The sequence below is a fragment of the Natator depressus genome, chromosome 3 (genome assembly GCF_965152275.1).
Source record: "Natator depressus isolate rNatDep1 chromosome 3, rNatDep2.hap1, whole genome shotgun sequence".
NCBI lineage: Eukaryota > Metazoa > Chordata > Testudines > Cheloniidae > Natator > Natator depressus.
The window spans coordinates 84,411,834-84,435,932 of record NC_134236.1 but is presented as its reverse complement, the minus strand read 5'-3'; the positions used below and the strand labels follow the sequence as shown (position 1 = coordinate 84,435,932).

The window sequence follows — 24,099 nt, the reverse complement described above, 5'->3', positions numbered from 1 at the left end:
GGAGGCGGTACAATGCCAGCAGAAAAATGCATTCTGTTGGCATATGCAGCATCTACACTAGGAGGCACTGCTGATATTGCTATACTGGCAAATCATATGTAGTGCAGACAAGGTCTCAAACAGAACTTTACAGTTTCAAAATCTAGTATAAATATTAGCTAATGAATCCTTCCAACACTCCTATCAAAGTCTTACTGGACTGTCCAGCTATAGTTTTCAGCAGTCCCCCAATTCAAGGGTATGCCACTTCCTGAATGACTGGTAAGGGAACTCAGGCCTGCCCACTGTGCATTCCAGCCTAGGGACCATTCAGTCAACAGCCAAGGTTTGCTTTACCCTATTGCTTTTTCCCTAGGTTGCCTCCTAGTCCACCTCTATCAAGTTTTTTTTCTCCACCACACCTCTGCATAAACCCTTCCTTCTGGAGCAAGATCCCAGGACTGCTTCCTTCCTGGCTTTCCACCTTTCCTGCTCTTAAGTCCAGAGAGTGACTGCATACTTCCATTCTGAAGCCTCCTTCTATCCTTGCTTGCTGGTCTTATGCCAGCCCTGCCTGCTCCTGCCACTGGGCTCAATCCTCAGTCAGTGTTTGCCTCTCAAGCCTGACTCCCCTCAGGTGTGGTTCAAAGGGGCTAAGAAATTTGATAGGCCACATTAACCCTTTCCAGGCCAGTGTGAAATGAACACACCTCATAGAAGCACTTAGCTACCATGATAATAGAAGCGATATAAATACTTAAGACAGGTAAATTTTCTTGTTTGACTTCTAAAAGAAGATTTTAATTTAACTGTCCAAATAGTAAAAGGTGAGTGCACATACCCATATAGCCACCTAACCTCCGTAAGTGGATCTGTTTTAATTGTGGGTAGAGGTTTTAGTGGGAGGTCTCTCTCTCAAAAAGAAAAAGTAAACATTCTATTTCTATTGATTTGTCTTTATTTACCATTTCATTTTTGTGTGTGTGTCGATCGTGGTACTATTTTTTTTTTTATTTCATTTGCTGATGGACTATCCTAGCTATGTGTTGTGCACCTCAGTCACTTTGCCACATTTGTAAACTCCACCCAAGGAGACCAATGTAGGATGCAGTTAAAGATCTAGCACTGTGTTAATAAAATGCCCCGTGAAAGTGGCGCACTCATAAACAATCCCTCCTCCCTGCACAGCACTAGGATATGTATAATGTATGTGCAGGCGGAGTTTCTATCTGTAAGGCTTGTAGTACAACTTGAAGCTGCAGAGCACTAGCCCTGTGATTGGAGTTGCTATGGTGAGCAGAATTCTGTTTACACTCCCTCCTCCAGCTGACCTGGAGTGAGGCTGGACAGCCAGCAGAGCAGCAGCAACCAAAGGAGGAAAAACCAGGAGACTGTGTGTGCGGTCGGGGTGAGGGTGCCATGGGTCCCCTGCAATTGCAGCAGTTGACGGTGGTCGGTTTTCTCAAAGAGCCTGTGTTCCACGTGGCGAAGTGTACAGCAGAGGTAACTCCTCCCAGGCCATTGTTGTAGCAGAAGAAAGCACAGTCTGAAATTCTTCCTTTCTGTTTCTGCTTCCTAGGGGCTCTAGGGACAGGAGATTGCAAAAGTAGTGGCCGGCATTATTGTTAAAATCAAATACAAAGCAAATTAGAAGACTGTCTGTGGCCCTAGATATTTTTATGAAATTAAGATTTAAAATTCCACATTTGGTTCTCTTTTAGAGTTTATAATTTAATCTCATGTATGCATTTATAATGATACCAGTGTGAAGGGAACTACTTATTGATCGTACAGTTTTTTGTTGTCAAGCATGTGGTACTTAGGATCCTTCAATTGTTTGTTCTAAAGTATTTATTGCATATTGTGATGCCACACAGGATTTAAAATATAATGAAACACCATCTGACTTGCTCTGCAACCCTAGGCAAGTCAGTTAACCTTTACTTGTGCTTCAATTTCCCCTACTGTAAAATGAGAGTAAAAATACCTACCTTGCCAGGGTGTTGGGAGATTTAGACCCAGGTCCTTGGTCATATCCAAGCAGCACGCAGTGCAGCTTAGGATGAGATGTGCAAATGTGACCTTTTGTTACTCTAATCCTAAACAGGCTGGCTGCTGAGCTTGTCCCTCATCTTTATTTAGAGCAGCCTAAATTTACCAGCTGCAGATACAGCTGTGGTGGAAAGGTACACCCTGTCAATGTTCATTTTTCCCTGGCCACAAACGCTAATGCGGGAACAGAAAGTGGGGGCTGAGCAGAACCCTCCTATACTGGGATGATTCTCCAGTGCCCAGTTACCCTGGCTGTAGCGCCATGATCTGTGTAAAGCATCGCAGGATCTAGGTCTTTAATTTGTTCATCTTTGTAATACATTTTGAGATTCTTAGATGGAAGGTACTATAGAAATACAAATTATTATTGAGACGTTGCAAATCAGCCTGAATAAAGGTCTAGAAGATATACTCCTGGAAAAAATTCTGCACTCCAGGAGATGAGCCTAAATGGCCTAATGGGAATGTTCCATATCTAACTTCTACTGTACTGTTCATAAAATGATAGAGGCAACAAGAACTAGAATTCAGGATCTCCCAAGTTCTAATCCTCACTGTGCTCCTGATTCACTTATGGCTTTGGGAATGATCTTGCAAGATGCTTAGCATTTGCAACTCCCTATGAAGTCGAGAGCAACTGATGATGCTCAGACACACAATGTCTCTGTGGCAGTTTCCCCATCTGCTTATCCTCCCTCCCTAATTGGGGTAGTGTGAGTATAACTAGTTAATGTTTGGAAAGCAGCTGCTTTTGCAAATGCTAAAAAACCTCAAGTTTAAAATACTAATTTAAAACAGTTTGTGTAGTCTTATGTAACTGTCGGGAGCTATGTTACATGTGTGAAAAAACTGCCATGAAATAAACTAAAACATAGTGCCTGGATCCTAATCTGTTTAGTTAAGAGAATACAAAATGTAATGAGAATTTTTCAAGTAAACTGCCTGGAAGTAAATATTTCTTTTATTTTGAAAATCTAGGCTCTGAGGCTGAATTTTCCAACCAAGATTGCAGAGCCTGCAGTGCTTCCTCTGCTAGAATTTGCATGGCATGAATATTTACAGGAGAAAAAAAAGGTGCCTTTTTTTTTCCCCAAAGTGAATTGTGCTTGAATTACCTCGATTTAGCTTTTGCTTGACAAATCAGAGCTATCTTCTATGCAGTAGATAAAGATAAAGGTGTTCTATACCTTCTCCAAGTTCTGTTCATGATACCATTTGGTTGGTGCAGAAACATAAAATAAACAGGTATTTTGTTTGATTTGGGAAGAAAACTAAGGTAGGACTAGTCCAAAAGAGGAGGGCAATGGTCTGTCCTTTTCTCTGTGGAAACTTTATTTTAAATATACAGTATCTGTAATGCTTGCAGAAGGTATATATAACATTGGGAAGCATTTGAAAGCCAAGTCCTGTATTTACAGCAGTTGCAGTAGCAAGTGCATACTTCCCCAGATTGGCCTGCCAATGTGCCTGGATCCTAGTCTGAGGAGACCACTTCTAGGGTTGAACAGAATAGGCCTCCTTGCGCATGCATTCAGTTTTTGGCATCTCTGCTAAATCTGCCACTAAGAATTCAACTGTATTGGGGGTGGGGGGTCCTCTATATCATAGAATTATAAAAATGTAGAACTGGATGGCACCTCTAGAGGTCATCTAGTCCTGCCCCCTGTGTTGAGGCAGGACCCTAGTCCTGCCCCCTGTGTTGAGGCAGGACCCTAGTCCTGCCCCCTGTGTTGAGGCAGGACCAAGTAAATTTAGATGATTCCAGTATCTTTCCAGATATCAAAATTAGTCGGACTGGTCTACAATGCCCTGGCTCCTCTGTTCCCCTTTTTAAAGAGAGGTACTTTGTTTGCCCTTCTCCAGTCCTCTGGGACCTCACTTGTCCTCTGAGTTATCAGATAATTGCTGACATTCCAAGATTGCTTCAGCTAGTTCCTTAAGTACCCTTGGTTGAATTTCATCAGGCCCTGCCAACTTGAATAAACCTATCTTCTCTAAATATTCTTTAACCTATTCTTTCCCTATTTTGTCTTCTGTTCCTTGCCCATTGTTGTTAATATTAATTATATTAGTCTTTAGTCACCATTTACCCTTTTAATGGAGATTGAAGCAAAATATGCATTAAACATATCAGACCTCTTGAGATCATCAGTTCTTAGCTCTCCTTCCCTGCTATATAGAGGACCCACACTATTCTGAACTCTGTTTACCATTACCAATCTAGCCCCTCTTTGAACTGGAATTTTTACAAAAGATAAGCAGTATTTTGAAGATTTTTCATTGAAATTAAGACTTCAGAGGTCTTGTAGGCAACACTTATTACCACAGTGTTGCTAATATGCTGTATATGGAAGCTAGGGGCCAAATTCAGCCTTGGCATAAGTGAGTAGCATTATAGTGAAGACAGTTGAATTGTGCCTGCTTTCACCAGGACTGAATTTACCCTACATCCTTACCAGCTAGGTTTGTCTTTGCCCTCTAATACATTTCACTATCACAATCTAATGAATCATGTTTAAAAAGAGAGTGCTTAGATATTTAGGCAATTTTTTCTCTGATCTCGAGTCTCGGGGTTAATTCCTATAATAAAGCTAATTCTGAAAGATAAGAGAGCCCCATCAATATAATCTTTATTCTTTTTAATAATTTATGTTAAATCCTAAAAAAACACATGAAAAATCTGACTCGCCTAATAGGGTCCTTACATATCTACCATATAGATGCTTGTTCCAATGGCCAACAAAAATGGCTCAATCATTACAGTTGCCAAAATTGCAACTAAGGTCAACGAACATAGGGGCAACCTCTGTTCCAGTCTCCATCTATTTAGAGTCTTAGATATGTTAATGATGTGTGTGGTATAAGAGCGTTGGGGTCCTTAAAATCAATACAAATTGCAGACACATATCCAAGAGCAGAATTGGCTGTTAATTTTTTGTTTTATGATTTTTGGGTTGCATATGTTGCTATATTGCATCACTGTTCATGGAGGCAAGCCCTTTGTCTCATTTGATGAGTTAATGAATGGCAAGCAGGGACATGAATGTCCTGTGCACAAACTTGCCATGCGGACACTGCCACCAGCACTTTTAATGCATAGTAGCAGTGTCCCTGTGTCAAGTCAGTGCATGGCAAGCTGGTGTGCTATAGATTCATACCCTGGCTTGCTGCATGCTAACTCACTGAGTAGACAAGCCCATCCTAGGCCCTGTCTATGCTGATGACGGTATGGCTACACTTGCGAGTTAGAGTGCAAAAAAGCAGCCCTGGGCGCCCTAACTCACGACGCATCCACACTGGCAAGGCACGTAGAAATCCTGGACTCTGCGGCTGGAATGCTTCTGGTAATCCACCTTGACGAGAAGCATAACGCTTCCTGCGTCCCGGCTGGGCGCCACCGTTAATGCACTCAGATCGGCCTCCGGAAGTGTCCCACAATGCCTGTTCTAGCCACTCTGGTCATCACTTTGAACTCTACTGACCTGCCTTCAGGTAACCACCCATCAGACCCACCCTTTAAATTATCTGGGAATTTTGAAAATCCCCTTCCTGTTTGCTCAGCCAGGGGTGGAGTGCTCTCAGCGAATCTTTCCAGGTGACCATTCCTCCACGCGCCAGGCGATCCCCAGTATGGAGCAGTGGTGAGGTGCTGGACCTCATCAGTGTTTGAGGGGAGGAAGCTGTCCAGTCCCAGCTGTGCTCCAGCCATAGAAATTATGATACCTTTGGGCAGATATCAAGGGACATGATGGAAAGGGGCCATGTCCGGGACGCACTGCAGTGCAGGGTTAAAGTGAAGGAGCTGCAGAATGCCTACCACAAAGCCCGCGAGGCAAACAGCCGCTCCAGTGCTGCCCCCGCGATCTGCTGTTTCTACGAAGAGTTGGACGCGATACTTGGGGGCGACCCCACTTCCACTCCGAGGACCATCATGGACACTTCAGAGCCCAGTTCAACAAGGCAGGAGGAGGAGGAGGAGGAAACAAGGAGCGAGGGTGCTGAGGAGGAGGGAGACACCCCGGCATCCCTAGATGCATGCAGCCAAGAGCTATTCTCAAGCCAGGAGGAAGGTAGCCAGTCGCAGCAGCCAGTGCTTGGGGAAGGACAAACACCAGAGGAGGTGCCCGGTAAGCGGCTTTTATTTTGGGAAGGAAGTTATACGGTGTGGGCTCTTGGTGCGAGGAGGGTTAGGGCAGCATACATGCCTAGATGCAGAATAGGGCATTGTTGTGATCTCTCACATCACGGTAATCGGCCTCAGTGATCTCTTCAAAGGTCTCATGCAGAAGTGGGCAATGCGCTTGCGCAGGTTAGAATCATAGAATATCAGGGTTGGAAGGGACCTCAGGAGGTCATCTAGTCCAAGCCCCTACTCAAAGCAGGACCAATCCCCAACTAAATCATCCCAGCCAGGGCTTTGTCAAGCCTGACCTTAAAAACTTCTAAGGAAGGAGATTCCACCACCTCCCTAGGTAACGCATTCCAGTGTTTCACCACCCTCCTAGTGAAAAAGTTTTTCCTAATATCCAACCTAAACCTCCCCCACTGCAACTTGAGACCATTACTCCTTGTTCTGTCATCAGCTACCACTGAGAACAGTCTAGATCCATCCTCTTTGGAACCCCCTTTGAGGTAGTTGAAAGCAGCTATCAAATCCCCCCTCATTCTTCTCTTCTGCAGACTAAACAATCCCAGTTCCCTCAGCCTCTCCTCATAAGTCATGTGTTCCAGTCCCCTAAGGTTGCTTGGGAGAGCTACTGTGCCCCTTGTCCCAGTCAGGCTAACATGCGCCACTGTGCCATGAGGCAGGGGGACCATTGCTGCACACAGCAAGCTGCATATGGGCCAGGGTGCAAGCTACATTGTAGTAGAAGACCCTCCCTTCCTTCCCAGTTCACCCTCAGCAGTGAGAGATCTTCCAGGATGAACTCGTGGAAAATGTGGGGACAGTGTTAAATATGGGGGCCCCCTGCAGCTGTTAGCTCTCCCCAAGGCACAGAAACCCAGAGGACAGAACAGCCGTGAAACAATCAGTCCTCCTTACCCCTGTGCTTACTCACCATTTTGGGGCTCCTGTGGGTTGTGTGTGCTCGCTTTGGGACGGGCAGTTTCTTCTATTGTGTACACTGTGCTTGTCTTTAAGTACGGGTGAATCATTGTTCTGTCTGGTGTGAACAATGCTGCCTCTGTTAAGTGTTGCATTTTGGCTTTACAGATACAACCTTGAGATCTCAGCCGTCCGTGTTATCACTGGCCGAAAGACTCCAAAGAATTAGGAAGAGACCACGTAGAAGCAAAGAGGACATGCTGCATGAAGTAATGCAGCAGTCCCTTCATGAAAACCAAAAAGCACAGGAGTGGTGGGAGAGAGAAAGGAGGTTCCGCCAGCAGAATGCAGATCGCCAGCACCAAAGCACAGAGCAGCTGCTAAGCATTATGGAGCGCCAAGTGGACTTGATACAGGCGCTTGTAGCTATGCAGGCGGAGCACTACTATGCCTGCCCCCCCCGCCCCCGCAGCCCTTGTCCCAAAACTCTTTCCCTTGTGCCCCCATGTCACCTCCAACCCACTCCTGCCCCCGGGTTCTTATCGCCACCAGCTGCCTCCAACATCTGTAGCTTCACCATCCAGGCCTGCAAACTACAACCCTTACCTACTCCACTCAACCCCCATCACCATGCATTTTAGCCAGCCTGAAGTGCAGCACTCCCACCGTTACTTGCACTGATGAAACTGCATAAGTGCTAAAGCAATGGTGGGAGAATCTCATTAAAAAAATCAGTATAATTACAGCCCTCAAGACTCAACAATTACATATGAGCATGCTGAAATGTGGTTTAGAGCCCTTGCTTCCCTTGGGGAATCCTTGATTAATTATACGTAACTATAGAGGTTACACCTAGTTTGGTGAATGGGTTTTGCCAAAGCAAACCTCCAAGCTGACCCAAATGTGGAACCAGAATAATTTGTTTTTATGATCATGTTCTGTTAGAACAGGATTCTGGAAAGCCTTCTATAGCTTTCGGACATTTATTCTTGATTTCAGGAGAAGTTGCAAAATATAGTAGAATGATTCCTATGTTTTGTTTTTCATGGTGGTGTTCTTAGGAGGGGTGGAGTTTGGGAAGGGAAAGCATAAACACCTAACAAGTAAAACGAAAAAAATAAATCCATCTAACTAGGCATTTATATCACATTCATCAGCATGGAATCTGAGTCTGTATTACTGACTGCTTCTGTACTAAATCCAAAGTGTAATTCCTGCAGATGTTCGTTTTTTCTTCTAAATTCAGGAACTGAAAGGTGAAACCTGGGAGTATCCCTCCAGCGTGATGTGTTTTATTGATGGCCAACTGCTGGGAAGTGAACAAGAACTGCTCAAGTGGGCTTATGACAAGTGGAACTACCAAGATTTTAAACCTGTGGCACTTTACCAAGCTATTACTGAGGATTTTTACACCAAACATATGCAAAATAGCAAGGCAGGTTACACTGGTTTCTAAAAGGAAATTGTAGGGTCTGCTACCAGTTATATGCTATGTAACTGTAATTATTTGATGTGACTTATCAATGGGTTGCTTGTTTGCTTGCGATTTGGTGGGTAGTGGGGTCTTGGGGAGAGGATAAGAGGAACTGATACTTTCTAGACATGACTTCTTAGATCCATCCATATAAATCTGCAGTATGGTTGCCACTCAGTTTTTGACTTCTTGATTTGCACTCTGTGTCTAAGACCACAGACTTACAGTGAAGTTCATGCTGCTGTCATACTAAAGGACTGCCTTCCCTACCTGTGCTCTCTGCCCTACTTTTTGCTTACTGGGCAAAATGGCAAACCCAACAAGAAATGAAAGGAGACAACTGCACTGTAGTGTCTGGTTCCTCTCCTCCCTCCCACCACCACATGGAAGGTACAGCAAAGAGAAATAATCACTGGCATCCCACCAGAGTTAAGGAAAAGAAGAGTTATCTCCATACCCAGGGAATGGAGAAAGGAGATGGGAGATTTTGTTTCTCCCAGCAGCCAAGAGGGGAGGGAAATTGTGGAAAGCCACCTCCTACTAGCAGCGAAGAGGAAGAGGAAGGAGAGAATGTCACCTCTCAGCAGCCAGGGAATATAGACAGAATAGAGCTAAGTTGTTTCTGGTCAGAACTGGAATGAAAACTGCTGAAATGCCAAAGAAAGGAATGCTCTTGTGAAGTTTCAGCTAGGACCAAAATCAAAAGTGCTACAAATATCATGAGTAAACCTATTTTCTTGAGATTTCCAGACCAGTTTTGTAGACTCAGAATATGTCTACACTGGAGCTGGGAGCAAGCCTCCCACTCTGGGTAGATAGACTCAGCCTAGCAGGGCTTAAGTAGCGGGCTAAAAATAGCAGTATGGATGTTGCAGCTCAGGCTGGCGCTTGGGCTCTCAAGTCCACACAACTCCCTAGGCTTGGCAGCCCAAACTCCAGCCTGAGATGCCTGAGTGTCCATACTGCTATTTTTAGTGAAGTAATTTGAGCCCCGCTAGCGTGAGTCTGTCTACCTGAGCTGTGACGCTTGCTTCCAGCTGCTATGTAGACATACCCTCAAGTGGTGAAATCCTGGCTCCATCAAAGTCAGTGGCAAAAACTGACTTCAGTGGGGCCATGGTTTCATCCAGGATGTCCAGATAAGTTTCAGATAAGCAGCTGAACTTTTCAATGCTTTTGCAAACACTATGATGTTTGATTAATGGGTTAATTTTTGTCAATGTTTCTGGAAAATCTAATTCAGTTGTCATACAATTTTTTAAAAATTTTTTCCTATCAGAGATCAATTTATCCTAAAAAATGCTGAATTAAGTTTGCTTCTTGCTGACTGGAATTTAATTATTTACCTCCTTATATCTGACCAGTGATCAGCCATCCAGCAAAATAATTCCATTTGGTATAGCAGTCAGTGTTACTATGGATTAATTTCAGAGTAGCAGCCGTATTAGTCTGTATTCACAAAAAGAAAAGGAGTACTTGTGGCACCTTAGAGACTAACCAATTTATTTGAGCATAAGCTTTCGTGAGCTACAGCTGCATCCGATGAAGTGAGCTGTAGCTCACGAAAGCTTATGCTCAAATAAATTGGTTAGTCTCTAAGTTGCCACAAGTACTCCTTTTCTTTTTACGGATTAATTGGTTGTGATCTTACATAGGCCTCAGTGAACCTGCACCTGCTTACACCAGTGATGAAATGGGCCCAGCCTGCTGTCTCCTAGTGCGACATAATGGTCTTTTTTGTCCAAGAATGACCTGAAACTTACTGAATATTTTTGTTTCAACAAAATACTAGATTATATAGCTAATATGTTATTATTTCTAAAAACTGTTTTGATACCTAATTATGGGTCCATTTTAGATGTTCGTTATAAAAAGAAACCTGAGACCACTTTACTGAGCAGCTAAACTGTCTTACATCAGAATAGTGAACACTTAAAAGATTTTGACACTTTTTTTTTTAACCGGATTTTTTTCCTGATTTAAACAGCATGTGTTTGTGTACTTGGATATAGCTATTCAGGAGCAGCCCACAGGCACCTTGTTATTTGAGGTAAGATATAGAAAAAAAGAGCAAACATAAGGCCCTGTCTTGCAGCTCTTATTCTCATGAGAAAGGGCTGCAGGATCTTTCCTTTTGAAGTTATTTACAAACTTACTTCCCTTCATTTTGCAGCTCTATTCTGATATGTGCCCCAAAACCTGTGAGAATTTTCGCTCTTTGTGTACAGGAGAAGCAGGGACCTCTCGCAGTGGTCTGGAGCTTACTTATAAAGAGTCAGTTTTTCATCGATTAGTAAAAAATGGCTGGATACAAGGAGGAGGTACGTTTAAAAACATCTTCTGTAAATCTGGTGTAATTCTGATTTTGGATGGAATAATCAGCATGAAAATTAGATTTTGTCCAACAAAATAAAGCTGAATTTAGAGATTTAAACAATTTGTGATGGACAAGGTTTTAACTGAGGTGTATATACAACAAAAAGCAGTGTCTTCTCTCTTGGTGATCTTGTTCCCTAATTATAAGCAAACCATGGATAAGAAATCAATAGTCCATATTATTATTATTTGTTTAATTGGCCAAAAGTTTTTCACAAGGCTCTTCGCAAGAAATTAGCAGGAAACATTTAAACACTGAGAAAATCCATAAGAAACATCCTATGTGTTTTGTATAGATGTTACTTTACATAAGTATTTAACCAGTCATAGATATCCAGAGGTTTTGGTGACATGGAGTATATTTGAACATCGGGGTTGTGCATGAAAAGTGTCATTGTGAATCTAGGAGAATAGCTTAGTAAATGATGAGTAATCCAAGAAAACAGCATTGCAGTAAAAATAAACATAGGTGTGTTTGAAGAGATTTCTTTCAGTTCTTTCTGTTTCTCTTCTCTCACCTCCTTGCATCTCTTCCCTGTGTTTCCTTCCTACTCCAAACATTGTTTAGTTAATACTGTTTTAAGATCAGATTTCCAAGACATCCTTTTTTCTTTCCCCAAGTAATTCATTTAATAGAGATACATATGAGGTTCAGAAGAGCAACTTAAAATAACTGGCTTACTTCTGAGGAGGATTTCCTTTTACCTGAGTGACATATACAAGAGTTTAAATAAACTAACAACTGTTTTGGGTTTTTTTTGTTTTTCAAACTCTTTTCAATTGTGTTTTTATATGTTTCCTATACTTGTCAGCTTTGTGTAATGGCTGGGAGTTTACTGAAGGCTTGCTGGCCCTGACTTGCTATATTATCAGATCCTTATTTTCATCATCCCTTGTTCTAAGCACAGGTAATTATTTATGGATACAGGGCGTATTCACTGTGGCACATTTTCATATACTGAAATCTGTTTCTTAAGACTAGTACCTCAGTCCAGCAACACTCTTGAAGTATTTTACTAAATACTGGAAACTAGGTACGCAGGTACTTGTATTAGCACAGCAGCAAGAGGGTATTTATTTTTATATATATATAATGTTTCTTATTGTACAGTATATATGGATTACTTATTTCTGGAGACCACCTCTTGGAGCGAGAGATTAATTCATTCTGCAATTCCAGTAAGGCCCCAATCCTGCAGTTGATAGCATGCAGGCAGACTGTTGCACCTGTGTGGAGACCGTTGCATTCAAACCAGGTTCCATACAGGTGCAGCAGTCCACCTGCATATTATCAATTGCAGGATCGGGACCCATGTCCTTGACCTCTGTTGAAACTGCCCAATGAAAGTGCCAATTAATGCCAGTGGTGAACATTTGTATTCTGTCACTTTTGTCTAATCGCATACAGACATAACAGCTGGAAGAGGAGACAGTGGTGAGTCAATTTATGGACCCACTTTTGAAGGTATATTTAAATTTCCTTATCTTACCATGCATAAGCCAAACTTCAGGTAAATAACTGGATTTGCATTGAAGTATTCTCAGGTTTAGTTAGTTTTTTTTTTTTCCTTCCTTTTCATCACTTACATCTCAACAGCAGTTTCAGACTTTCTCGTACCAGTCAGAATTATTCTCTATTTGTTGTTAACATAGTTCTCCTGGCAGACTGGTTTAGTGGGTTGATTTTCTGACTGGTAATCCTGGCTCTGCCACTGACTCATTATATGATTTTCAGCTTCACCTGTCTGTGTCCATTTTCTCCACTTGTAAAATAAGGATAATACTTAACCTACCTGACAGGAATGTTACGAACATTCATGCTTATAAAAGGGCTTTGAAAATTTGAAGCACTATAATGGGTAAATGTTAAGTATGGGTTCTGTGCTTCCACTGATACCACATATTCATTTGTGATGATTCTCAGGATGGCCTGGACTGTGAAAAACCTTGTTACCCCCCTGCCTCCAGCAGTAGAAAGACTTCCTGGTGCTTAACTGGGTGTCAGCTCCTTGACATCATCAGCCTGTTAGCCACCCAAACAATCTCCTCAGGGCTCTGCCAGCCCTTACTTTCCCTGACAGCTGTAACCAGTAGATGCACCCCAGTCCCCAAGCCCTTTCAAGCATTTCCCTGTAGTGTTCAGCCCTTATTTACTGAACACCAACAGTAATACTGTGCCTGCTGTCCCCGAGGGAACACTATACACACCAGCTTCCACAATTCAACTCAGGATCTGCTCTTTGTGTAATACCAGAGCACTGAGATATGTTTATAGCAAAAACAATGATAAATTTATTATCAAAGACCAAGATATAAGAGAGAGTGATTAAGAATAATGGATATAGAAGGATTACATATAAAACAAAATAAGTACATGCTTTTTATAGACTAAACTTAATACTGATCTCCTGTCTAAAGCAGTCTTCTCTCACCCAAAGGCTTTTTCAGCATTTCCTACCAAAGCTGGTTGAGATCCCATTTTTATGAATGTAAATGCACTGTCTATCCAAGGTGCAGGATAAAAGGGTGTCGCCTTGCCTTATGCTTATATCCTAAAGTTCTTGGTCTGTCCTCAGTGACAATAGAACCCCTGTCTCTTGTTTTTTCTATTGATTTCACATCCTCCTGTTGACTTTGTATGTAAATGACTCCCCCCTGTTATCTACAATGCTTACTTTACCTGTGGACCAACAGAAACAGGTGAATGAACATTCTTTGTCTGGCAGAAACCTGTTTGTCTACTCTCCCTTAATACAGACTTTAGGAACATATTTTTAGTGTACATACATAACTTTTTAAATAGTATATATACATACATTTTATGACAACATTCATAACCAATGGGGCACTAGCTTTCTTTTAAGACCTCACATGATTTTCTTCATGGATAAATACTATGAAAGAGGTGCGCTAAGTATAGTGAGTTTGTCAAGCCTGTTAGGAGTTGCTGTTACAGAACAGCAAAACCTTTGCCAGCTGGCACCAATGGGCCTCTGTGCTGCATCATTATACTGGGATGATTTAAATATGCTGAAATTAATGGAAGTTACTTGATTTTTACTCTGTGAAAATGGGAATCAGGCAGCTTTAGAGTCTTAGGACCAGATTTTGATCTCATTTATACAGCATTATTACTCCACTGACTTTATGGAGTTACTCCTGATTTATACCAGGGTGGGATCAGAGCTAGACCCTTAGTCTCTCAACTCTAACTGTGAGAATCTAAAATTACCGAACAGGAGCTACAGATCATAACATCAAACCAAAGATGCAAACCCCTATAATCATAAAGAGTAATAAAAAGAATAATAATAAAATTGTCAATGGCAGAGCAATATTTAAGAAAAACAACTCAAATAAACAGTCAAAGCAGCAATTTAAAGGGAGGAGGGTCTGTTTAGAGTAACAATTACTCATAAAGATATTTTAGGACAGTTAAAGCCAGCTGGGAACTAGTCTATATTCTCTTACATAAAGTGTCCTTACTGCCAGTGTTGCAAATTATGTCACATTTCAGCAGACTGGGCATCAGCCAACAGTTCAGAACTGCCAAGTGTAACTGCATGCAGAGTAGTTGTAGCCGTGTTGGTCCCAGGATATGAGAGACAAGGTGGGTGAGGTAATAGCTTTTATTGGACCAACTTCTGTTAGTGAGAAAGACAAGCTTTCTAGCCACACAACACTATTCTGGAAGTTGGTCCAATAAAAGATATTACCTCACCCACCAAGTGTTACTGCAGTCTTTATTTTCAAAGACAGTTAAGCTTTCACTGACAATAAGTGATTCGCACCTTGAAACTGCAAGACTAAGCAAAAGGGCTAAAGTTTGCATTTAAACTATATCCAGGTAATTGGACTGTTTTTTTAGGAACATATGAATTACTGCCATGGTGCTGCCTTGCTGGAAAGTAGCATAGACATGCAGGAAAGTTTACAGGAATTTTCAAATCATTGAAAATTAAACAAGTGATTCCCACAAAGCCTGCAAACTTTTCTCAGAGTCCCTGTTGCTTTCCCTCAGGGAGCACTGCACATTGCCTACCAAAAATTGGGTAAGAGAAAGTCGGAGAGTGGCTTGTCCTCCCTCCAACATCACATGCACCTGGAGTACTGTGAAGCATAGATCCTCAGAACACAGGAGTCTCAGCAAGAAAGTAACCTGTTTCTTGGGGAAACCATCAATCAGGTCTATAAGCTAAATCAATGGAAACCAAAACATTTTAATAACGTGCTAGAAATCTTCATCTGATTCCTCTTCCCTACCCACGCTGCATAGATATCTTCTACAGACTATACTGGAACACTACCAGCTGTGCATCTGCTATTCATTATATGTTCTCTTTCAATGCACCTGCTCCAGAGCTGTTCTGGAAACTGTGAGCTTTCATGCTGGCAGGAACAATCTGGGCAATCCTAAAACAAACAGCAGTGTGCACTGGGCAGCCCCAGCAGGGGGAGTGTGCCCCTGAGGCACAACCTCTGTTGTTGCTCCTCCTGGACTGCTGTAGCTCCACACCGCTCTGTGCAGGACTGTGGCATAAATGCCACAATCTAGTCCTTAATATTTTATAGTGCTTTACATATACAACATGCTGTACCAATGTTAATCCTCACAACATCCATGTGAGGTAAGTAGTGTGTTCTCCATTTTACAGATAGGGAAAAACTAAGAGAGGTTAAGTGACTAGCCCAAGGCCACACAGCAAGACACTGGCAGAGTCAGGATTAGAATTAGAGGATTTAGTGACTTGCAACTCTGTTTGTTCCTCCAGACAAATCCAGTACCTGTCATTTGTTATCTTGGAGAGAAGCTTGTCTTTTTTATCCCTCTTGTAACTCTATTTGAGGCAGCAGTAGATATTCTAGGATTAGGAAAGTAATTTAAGATAGACTTAATTTGAGTTCTGTCAATCTTATAACTGTCCCTAAAAGGAATTTTGTTACCCTCTTTCACACACCATAAATACTGAATCTTCAAAAGAGAAGACTGTCCATATTAAACCCTCTTTTAAAATTAAAAGATAATCATTGTTTTCAGTCCTTTATAAAGGTGCTCACTCAGATATGGAATTTTAATGTGATGATTATATGGCTTTCCTATTTTTGCTGTCTGAGAACAGTGACAGCTACCACTCACAGATGCTAAAATTCTATGAATGTCCACAGTTGACAAACATCCATTCGCTGCAATATTCTGTGAAATGAATGGGATGTTTCTACATTTCCCTGAAATTAGCTCAAAGTACTGAGGTAATTACAGAGAACCACTTGGACTGAAGTGTCATTTTCTAAAACAAAGAAGCCTAATCCAAAATTAGACTGCTTAAGTGATTACTGCAATTCACAAACAGCAGCATAGCAACTGCTTCGTTTAGAATTTAATTGCCATTTTTATTAATTAGTTTGGGAGAACAGCCCTCAAGTAGAGTAAGAATAACAAAACATGGAAGAAGAATATAATCCCTATTCATGTCTTGAGCCCAAATTTCCATCATTCCTTTTGAGTTTGTGGAGCGCTTTCTTTGGATTCCAGCTTACACAATATGACGTATCAGCCTAAGCAACAAAGGGGCTTAGAGATGTTTCAGTTTGCAGATCTGTATCAATTCCGCCACAGACTACCTTGATTCACTTTCAATGTGGTCTTCACTTGAAGCTGCTCCCTTGCTGATCTCCCTCTTGCTGAATTCCGTCTTTGAAAATCATCATTGTCACCATCCCCCAAGCATATCTCACATTCCTTCTGTGACCTCCTGTCCACTGGCATTCATTCTCTGATGCTTTCCACCCTCTTTCTTTCCCTCCTTGGTCTCTCTCTCTCCTCAGCTGACTCAAGTTCATCAACAACTCTTTTCTGTTCTGCACCCTATTCCTTGGGCTCTCCCACCTCCAAAATGTGTCTTACACCTTGCATCCATTAGTCTTCTGCACCACGGAATGCTTCTGGAGAAAGTCCAGGCACCACTCAGACTTCCTCAAGTAAAAATCTGTTCTTTCTTTGTGCTATGAGTGTACTTGCTAAACAACTCTCCATCTTCTCCATGATAGAACTGTCATCCTTCCGAAACCCTGCTGCAAATATCTAAATTACCTGCCACTCCAGCCATGTTCTACCCCTCAACTAATCCCCTCACCTTTCACAACAATCCTAAGCAACTTGTCCTGGCCTTCAGGTCCCTGCATAATCTCCTGCCTACCTTTCTGCTCTGTTAGCTCTTCTCCCCATCTCTGCTGTAACTCCTTTGACTTCAGTTTGCTTTTTATGTGCTCTTGTTAACTCTCCATATGCAGCAAACAGCACTGAGTGAGTCTTATAAATAAACATGCCAGTTACTGTAAGCTGTTCTGATAAAATGCATCTCTTTTATGTGGTTTAGTTAATTCTGTTTAAGCATGGCATTGTGTAATGTGTTCTTTGTTGAGAAAAGTAAGCTCTTTGGTGACAATGGCTGCACTGGATTTTTGGATTTTCTCTGATCACTGCACAAAACACTGAGAGGAGGTGGAAAGAAAATTGTAGCACTTGGTCTGTCTTATCATCCTCACCCCTGTCTAATGCGAAGTGCAGAAACTGCAGTAAATCCAGTGTTATCGCCACTGCCAACTCTCTCCCTTTTTATCTCATCCCATAGCCGCAGCTGGCCTTTAATCATATAGTGCCCAGAACTTGGTATTCCCTAAAAATTAGCAACTGGAGGTTAATATGGAAGGTCAGAATGAGAGTCTTGGAGTCAACAGTTCTGGATTCTACTTTTGGTTCTGCTGTTGACTTACCGTCTGACTCAGGACAAGTCATTATGGCACAGAACTATGGGGACTTAGCACCACTGAAAATCAGGCCATTCACTTCTAAGTGCCTCAGTTTCCTCATCCATAAAATAGGAATAATACTAACCAGCCTATTCACTGTTGTTTCTCAAGTGCTCTGAGATCCTCAGATAAAAGATGCTATAGCAGAGTTGGCATACTATTAAAGTCTGCAGCATGTTAGCAATTACATTTTGAATATTTATCACTAGGGTTTTTTTCCAGGATGATAACCCAAAATTATTTCTGAACCTCTTTCTAGGAAGCAGAATTCAGTGATCCAGAGTCAAAGGAAGCTATAATCCCCTTCATTTCCATTCACTAACTTGGGGGAAAGTTGAAGGGCGACCTGCTGAAAGGCTCCCAATGTACAGTATATAATAGGAAAGAAAGTAATAAGAATGGGGGAGAGGGAAAAGGAAGCAAGAGGCGAGAAAGGGGTTGTGGAAGAGATGGGATTGTAGCAGTTGCAACCGTGAGTAAAAGGCAAACTAAATCTATGATCATTTATTACTGTAAACTTTCTAGATGAAAACTTTTCCATTCCTCACAACAAAAAAGGGATTCTTGGGATGGCCAACAAGGGACGTCACAGCAATGGTTCACAGTTTTATATCACACTACAGCCAACTCCCTATATGGATAAAAAATATGTGGCTTTTGGGTATGTATACTAGAGGTACATAATTTTAAAATGTTTAAAAAAAAAATACTCCTGGTTTTCTAAGATACCATTGTCCAAGACTGAGATTCATCTCTGAGAGGCACAGCACAGAACTCACAGCTCAGGGGTGGAGGGTTTAAGCCACTTTTGCACCCTCCCAGTCCGAAGCTACGCCAGGGGCTGGAGAGGCTCCTGGCAAAACATAAGGCAGGTCTGGGCCCTGTCTATGTCCAGGTCTATACAGTAGACTTTTGCTATCATAGCTGTGTTGTTCAGGGCTATGATGAGGTGCTATTTCTGACATAGCTGAGCCAGCAAAAATCCCTAGTGTAGACAGTTATACTTGCAAAACTGCCCTCTTACTGGTATAGTGTGTTTCGCTCTGGCAGGCTAGAATAAGCTATACTGGAAAAAGTATAGTTATGCCAGTATAAGCTACATCCACACTAAAAGCACTTTGTCAGTTCAGCATACTAGTATAATTATACTTACAAAGCACTCTTAACGCAGACCTGGCCTAAGAAAAAGCAGCCTCCCAAAGATTGCAAAGATGTCCTGGGAAAGCAGCTTATAGCTGCCTCTGCCCTGCTTGTGCCAGGGGAATCCTTCCCCACCCAGAGCCAGGAGTGAAATCCTGGACCCATTGAAGACAATGGCAAAACTCCCAGTGACGTCAATGGAGGCAGGATTTCACCCTGGGGCTTTTAAGATCCCTCTACCCAGCTAGCGGTTCCTAGCATAAAGAGACTGGGAGCATGGGGAAGCATGAGACTCTCATGCCAGCGGGGTTATCATCTAATGCACCATAGAGGAGTACAGCATTTCAAAAGCAAAAAAAAAAAAAAAGCATACCAATATAACATATAAAAAACAAACTAAAAATGAGTTCTAATTGGATGTGTCTAAATCAGTGGCATCTGACTTTAATTCTACACTGGAGTGTCTTGTTATCTTACCAGGAACTCCCTACTTTAAAAGCACAGGAAATTTCAAGCACTGGGCAATATTATAAGAGCAATGTATAAACATACTAGGAGCTTACTCCAGCAAGAGCAAAGAGTGGCCATAAGGTGTCAAGAGGGCAGTTCAGCATTATATGGATTTATCGTGCTATAAATTGGCACACCACTCCTTATACCTTGGCCTTCCACAGGTATACAACAGAATTCTGCAATAGCAATAGAAACTTTTACATTAAAATAGCTACGGCACACCTCATTGGCCTGTCCTGGACACAAGTTCCACATCAATGATCCATTCACAACCTTCTAACATGTCCTCCCCTCCTCCACAACACCTGTGCCAAAGATAAGGTACAGAGTTCTCTATATGAACTGCTAGCAAACCCGTGTGTGCACAGTTTAACACAGGGTCTTATAAGATTGAGCCCTACATATTGCAGCTCAGGACAGTTTAGACAGTGTAGAATTGTACATTGTTGTATTGGTTTCATGATTCAGATTAATTAAGAAGAAAACTGACCTAAGACTTCAAAAAGTGTGTGTGTGGGCTGGGGGGAGACTAAACCATTTTAATTAAATGCAGAACAATTTCTGACAGTATTCCTCTTCACCTTTTTTTCTTGAAATGGAAGAAGAGTATTAGATATCATGGACACTTGTAGCCACAAAAATCTGGAAAGGTATCTACACGCTGCAACGTTGATTGCTTTGAATAATTACAAGTACAGATACCTCAAAGTGTAGCATTTTTCTATCTCCTAAAATGCTAAATATTGGGATATTTTCAGAGGAAACACCTGGAATGTTAGGCTGCTGTGAAGAACAATCCTATAAAGAAAAGAACATATAAGGCATGAATCCTTTATTTTAAGAGACAGTCATACTGAGAAAACTATAATTATGTTGTTATAGCCTAATAGAAGGAATTCAGGGTTTCTAATTTACTTGCTCTGACCTCTGACAGGCACTGAAGGTAGGTAACACAGTTGTATTCGCTACTAAATTATTGGTGTATTTTCCTGATCCTCTACCCATATGTATCATCTATACACATGTATGGTCCTACACTTTTGTTAAATCATGCACATTTAACATAACTTGTAGTGGAAAATGATTACCATGGAATTCAAATGGTCAAATAGATTACTAAAAGTGTAGAGCTTTATGGCAGTGATCAGATACTTAATCATAACTTTACTGACTTTTTATGTATATATAATTTCCCCCTTTACTTTAGACAGCTGATTGAAGGTACAGAAGTTCTTCAGAAACTGGAAGATGTATCTACATACAATGAAAGACCTGTAGTAGAATGTAAAATTATTAACTGTGGCGTTCTTGTGCCTTGATTACAAGCCAATTTACCTTCCTACTGTAATGTGTAAAAATGCATATGTTTCTGACCAGCCTTTTATAGATTTTGTAGGCTTTTTAATCTAAAATAGCATTTTTATACATCTAAACTTTTTAGCTTGATATTTTTTCTATTCTGAACATGTTCATGGCTTGTTCACACACAGATTCTTACATGAATATACTAATGGGCTTGGGAATTTAACATTATGCCATTATATAGCTATACAAATTATTGTGTAAATATGGATGTCCAGTGAGAGATTACATTACTGTAGGCTGCACTATAAATAATCCTGTTAAGTAGAACACCAATTAGCACTACTTCATAATTGAATTTGCTATTGATTGATTGTGATGAGTAGACACAATTATTTACCTTTGGCCCAATTCTGCCATTCTTGAGTCACACTAAGTCATACCTCATGCCACTGGTAGTAATATTAAAATCAGTGCATGTGAGGTAAGGTACAACTCAACATAAGGGGGTACTGGGCGGTCTCTGAATATCAGAGGTCTGATCTCACTTACACCAGTATAAATCAAGAGTTACCACTGAAGTCAATGGAGCTACACCAGAGTAAAACCAGTGTACATAAAATTAGACCCAGGCCCTAGACCTATATTTAATTATTTTGTTTACAGATTGTATCAAATTATTCAGATATTTGGACCCAACTGAACTCATTAAAATGCTAAAATTACACCAAAACAGGAAATTATAAACTATACCCTATTATCCAAGAGATTTTGCAAATAGCAATGAGTAGATGTGGTTTCAATGAGTGTAAAAGTTCCACATAAAGAAGTCAATGTTTATCTAAAGGGTGTAAAAAACCTTCATTTATGACTCAGGAGACTAAACACACAACTTGTTGCCAATTGCCATAGTAATTTCTGAGATGAAATAATTTCTGAGATGAAAGATCTCTCTTAGGCATAGTACAGGAGTAGTGACAGCAGATGGTTTCAGCAGAAGCTGGCAAATGGATGGCAAGAGTGTGGAAAATGAAATAGTGTTCCAGAATCTCAACAAAGATAAACCATAACCATTAAAATCTCTCTAACATGTCTGCAACTGGCAAAAGAGTCTTTGAATTTTTACTTTACCTTCCTGTGTAAAGCACTCTGAAATCATCAGATGAAAATTTCTAAGACCTAAGTACAACAATTAGTTTTGTAAAAAGGAGTACTTGTGGCAATATCTGCAAAAGGAAAAGGAGTACCCACTAACACGGTTGCTACCCTGAAATGACTTTTGTGTTCGTATTTGGATTCTGGCAATCAGAACCAATAAAATTTCCCACTGTAACTTGACTATAGAATTATCTTCACTGTTTCGTTCTATGCCAAAATTGAAATGGACCAGTTAATAGATTTTTCTAAATCTATTAGATTTAGAAAAGAAAAATGAGTGGGAAATTATTTGTTAAATAGTGTTTGTTTCTCTTCAGTAACAAGAGATGCCCATTAAGCACATTTTTCCTTTGCAAAAATATTTACATAAACTACATTAATTCCTTTAGTATGAAGTACTCATGGGGGATTGTCCAAGTGTGATTGGCACCTTTAAGAGGGAATGTGTCCAGTTCACCTATGACTAGTTAGTGGCCTCTGGATGGCTCCTGATAGAAGGCATCTGTCCTCTATAAAGATCCAGTCAACAGTTGAGAAAAGGGAGTAGGAAGGAGGAGCAGGGAGCTTTCAGTAGTTGCATGAGACCTGATAAAGTCCTAGTTGATAGCTGGCAGAGAGAACTGATGAGAACTGTGGGAGAAAACGGCCAGAGCTAGGGAACCCTGCTGATTATCAGGTTTGTGCAGAAGCCCCTAAAGTAAAGAAGGATGAACCAGGTCAGTTAAGGAAGGTTCAGCCAAGGAAAGGAGGGTTGATTTTGGAGAGAGGTTCCTATGAGAAGCTGCTCAGCAGGGATGTAATTTGCAGATGAAAGGGGGAAGCTGGGGAGTGGCACCCTGTGGGGATCCGTCTTGCGGGCTAGGAAAGAAGAGTTGCAAGGGGAATGGAGAATTGCCATAAGTGTAGAAGCCCTGGCACAGGAATAAAAAAATAGGGACTATTAACTGAAGTAGAGGGCTGGAAGAGTGGGGTTCTGGACCTGGTCCAAGCAACTAGGGAACAGTGTGGCTGTTACCTCTTGGGTGGGTGGCCTACAGATGGTGACTGTGGAGGGGGGATAGAGAACTGCTGCATTTTAACCTGTCTCACTTTTGGGTTTTAGGACTGTCTCCCTTTTAAGAATCTGCAGCTGGTTACACTAAATTACAACTGGACACAGGGCTTGAATGGGATTCTGTGCAGGAGAACATTCCTGGCTGTATTCACATTATCAGCTGAACACTTCTTCCCTTGCACTGCTATCCTTCCTACAAACTTTGGAGAAAAACATGGAGTCAAACTGACAAGTAATAGAGTGGCAGGCTTATTTTAAGAGGTTTCCTGTCTGTTTTCCAAATCTCACATGGGGGGGGGAGGATGCATTGTGTACATTAGTTTTTTAAATACTTATTTTACTAAACTGCCTCTGAATAGTTCCTATGCCTGTTATGGATATGAACCCTGACCCTCACTATAGTGTTACAAGGCATTCCCCCCTCCACCGCGTGAGGATGGGCCTAAGGGGAGCTGGTCCCTGGCATTCTTACAATGATGAATGATGGCGGTGAGAGAACAAACCTTGGAACGATGCAGCCTGGGGGGGGTTAGCGCCTGCACTCTGGACAGGTGTTCAGCTAGGTACGTGGAGAGGTGTGAGCGGCGGCAGTGGACAAATGCCAAAAGCCAAGGCCTACGCTCGTTTACACCCCTGCAGCTCCCGCGGACGCTCATGGGCTGAACACGGTGTAAGTCTGTGCACAACGTGGCGCTAAATGGGGGGCGTAGGTGGATTCTGCGGCGCCTCAGCTGCCCCCCCCCCTCCTGCTCCACTGGCTCTACGGCCCCCGTGCTTGAAGCGTACTGGGGGCTCCTCACATTGACAGGCTAGACCCGGCAGCCAGCGCCTCCACCTCGGCGCCCCCTCCCTCCCCCAGCCCCGCCCGTGTGCGGCCGCGCCAGGCCCCGCCCGCTCCGCGCAGCGCGCGGGGGTGGGGCGGGTCAGGGCTTGTCCCACCCTCTCACCAGCCCGCGGCAGTGGGGCGCGGAGGCTAGAGCGGTGTAGGATCGCCGGAGAGAGGGCGGGACAGCTATCACGGGATGCGGTCACGTGCCGAAGGGGCGTGTTCTGCCCCCGCCCTGGTGCTCGGCTGGGGGACTGGTCCATGTACTCGAGGGGGGGAGGGTGAGGAGCAGCGAATGGACGGACCGAATCCTGAGCGAGGGCGGGGCCAGTCACTTCTACGTAAGAGGTCAGCGCCACGCCCCTCCC

At 42.2% G+C, this 24,099-nt stretch overlaps 2 protein-coding genes across 8 annotated transcripts; both read left to right on the top strand.

Moving 5' to 3' along the window:
• Positions 1-1,204: 1,204 nt before the first annotated feature.
• On the top strand, positions 1,205-22,023 carry PPIL6 (peptidylprolyl isomerase like 6). 7 transcript variants are annotated; one of them, XM_074948213.1, is made up of 9 exons: positions 1,205-1,482; positions 3,010-3,105; positions 8,325-8,513; positions 10,540-10,602; positions 10,726-10,873; positions 11,741-11,836; positions 12,337-12,393; positions 18,264-18,399; positions 20,599-22,023. In XM_074948213.1, exons 1-9 carry the CDS (start codon positions 1,399-1,401, stop codon positions 20,708-20,710), a joined length of 981 nt encoding a protein of 326 aa, XP_074804314.1. In that variant the 5' UTR covers positions 1,205-1,398; the 3' UTR covers positions 20,711-22,023. The 7 variants fall into 7 exon arrangements, with proteins under 7 accessions (XP_074804314.1, XP_074804317.1, XP_074804318.1 ...); XM_074948216.1 differs by having other exon boundaries at positions 20,603-20,680; XM_074948217.1 differs by lacking the exon at positions 11,741-11,836 and having other exon boundaries at positions 12,337-12,363.
• LOC141984817 (uncharacterized) lies at positions 5,618-7,820 on the top strand. Its single transcript, XM_074948220.1, has 2 exons — positions 5,618-6,158; positions 7,247-7,820. The coding sequence occupies exons 1-2, from the start codon at positions 5,777-5,779 to the stop codon at positions 7,717-7,719; spliced, it is 855 nt and encodes a 284-aa protein (XP_074804321.1). The 5' UTR covers positions 5,618-5,776; the 3' UTR covers positions 7,720-7,820.
• Positions 22,024-24,099: the final 2,076 nt, after the last annotated feature.

Bases quoted from the DNA above. Each gene is read 5' to 3' on its own strand.
- LOC141984817 (XM_074948220.1), top strand. From the start codon at position 5,777: ATGATGGAAAGGGGCCATGTCCGGGACGCACTGCAGTGCAGGGTTAAA. The intron at 6,159-7,246 runs GTAAGCGGCTTT...TTGGCTTTACAG, and splicing joins AACACCAGAGGAGGTGCCCG to ATACAACCTTGAGATCTCAG.
- PPIL6 (XM_074948213.1), top strand. From the start codon at position 1,399: ATGGGTCCCCTGCAATTGCAGCAGTTGACGGTGGTCGGTTTTCTCAAA. The intron at 8,514-10,539 runs GCAGGTTACACT...TGATTTAAACAG, and splicing joins AACATATGCAAAATAGCAAG to CATGTGTTTGTGTACTTGGA. The intron at 18,400-20,598 runs GTATGTATACTA...CCTTTACTTTAG, and splicing joins AAAAAATATGTGGCTTTTGG to ACAGCTGATTGAAGGTACAG.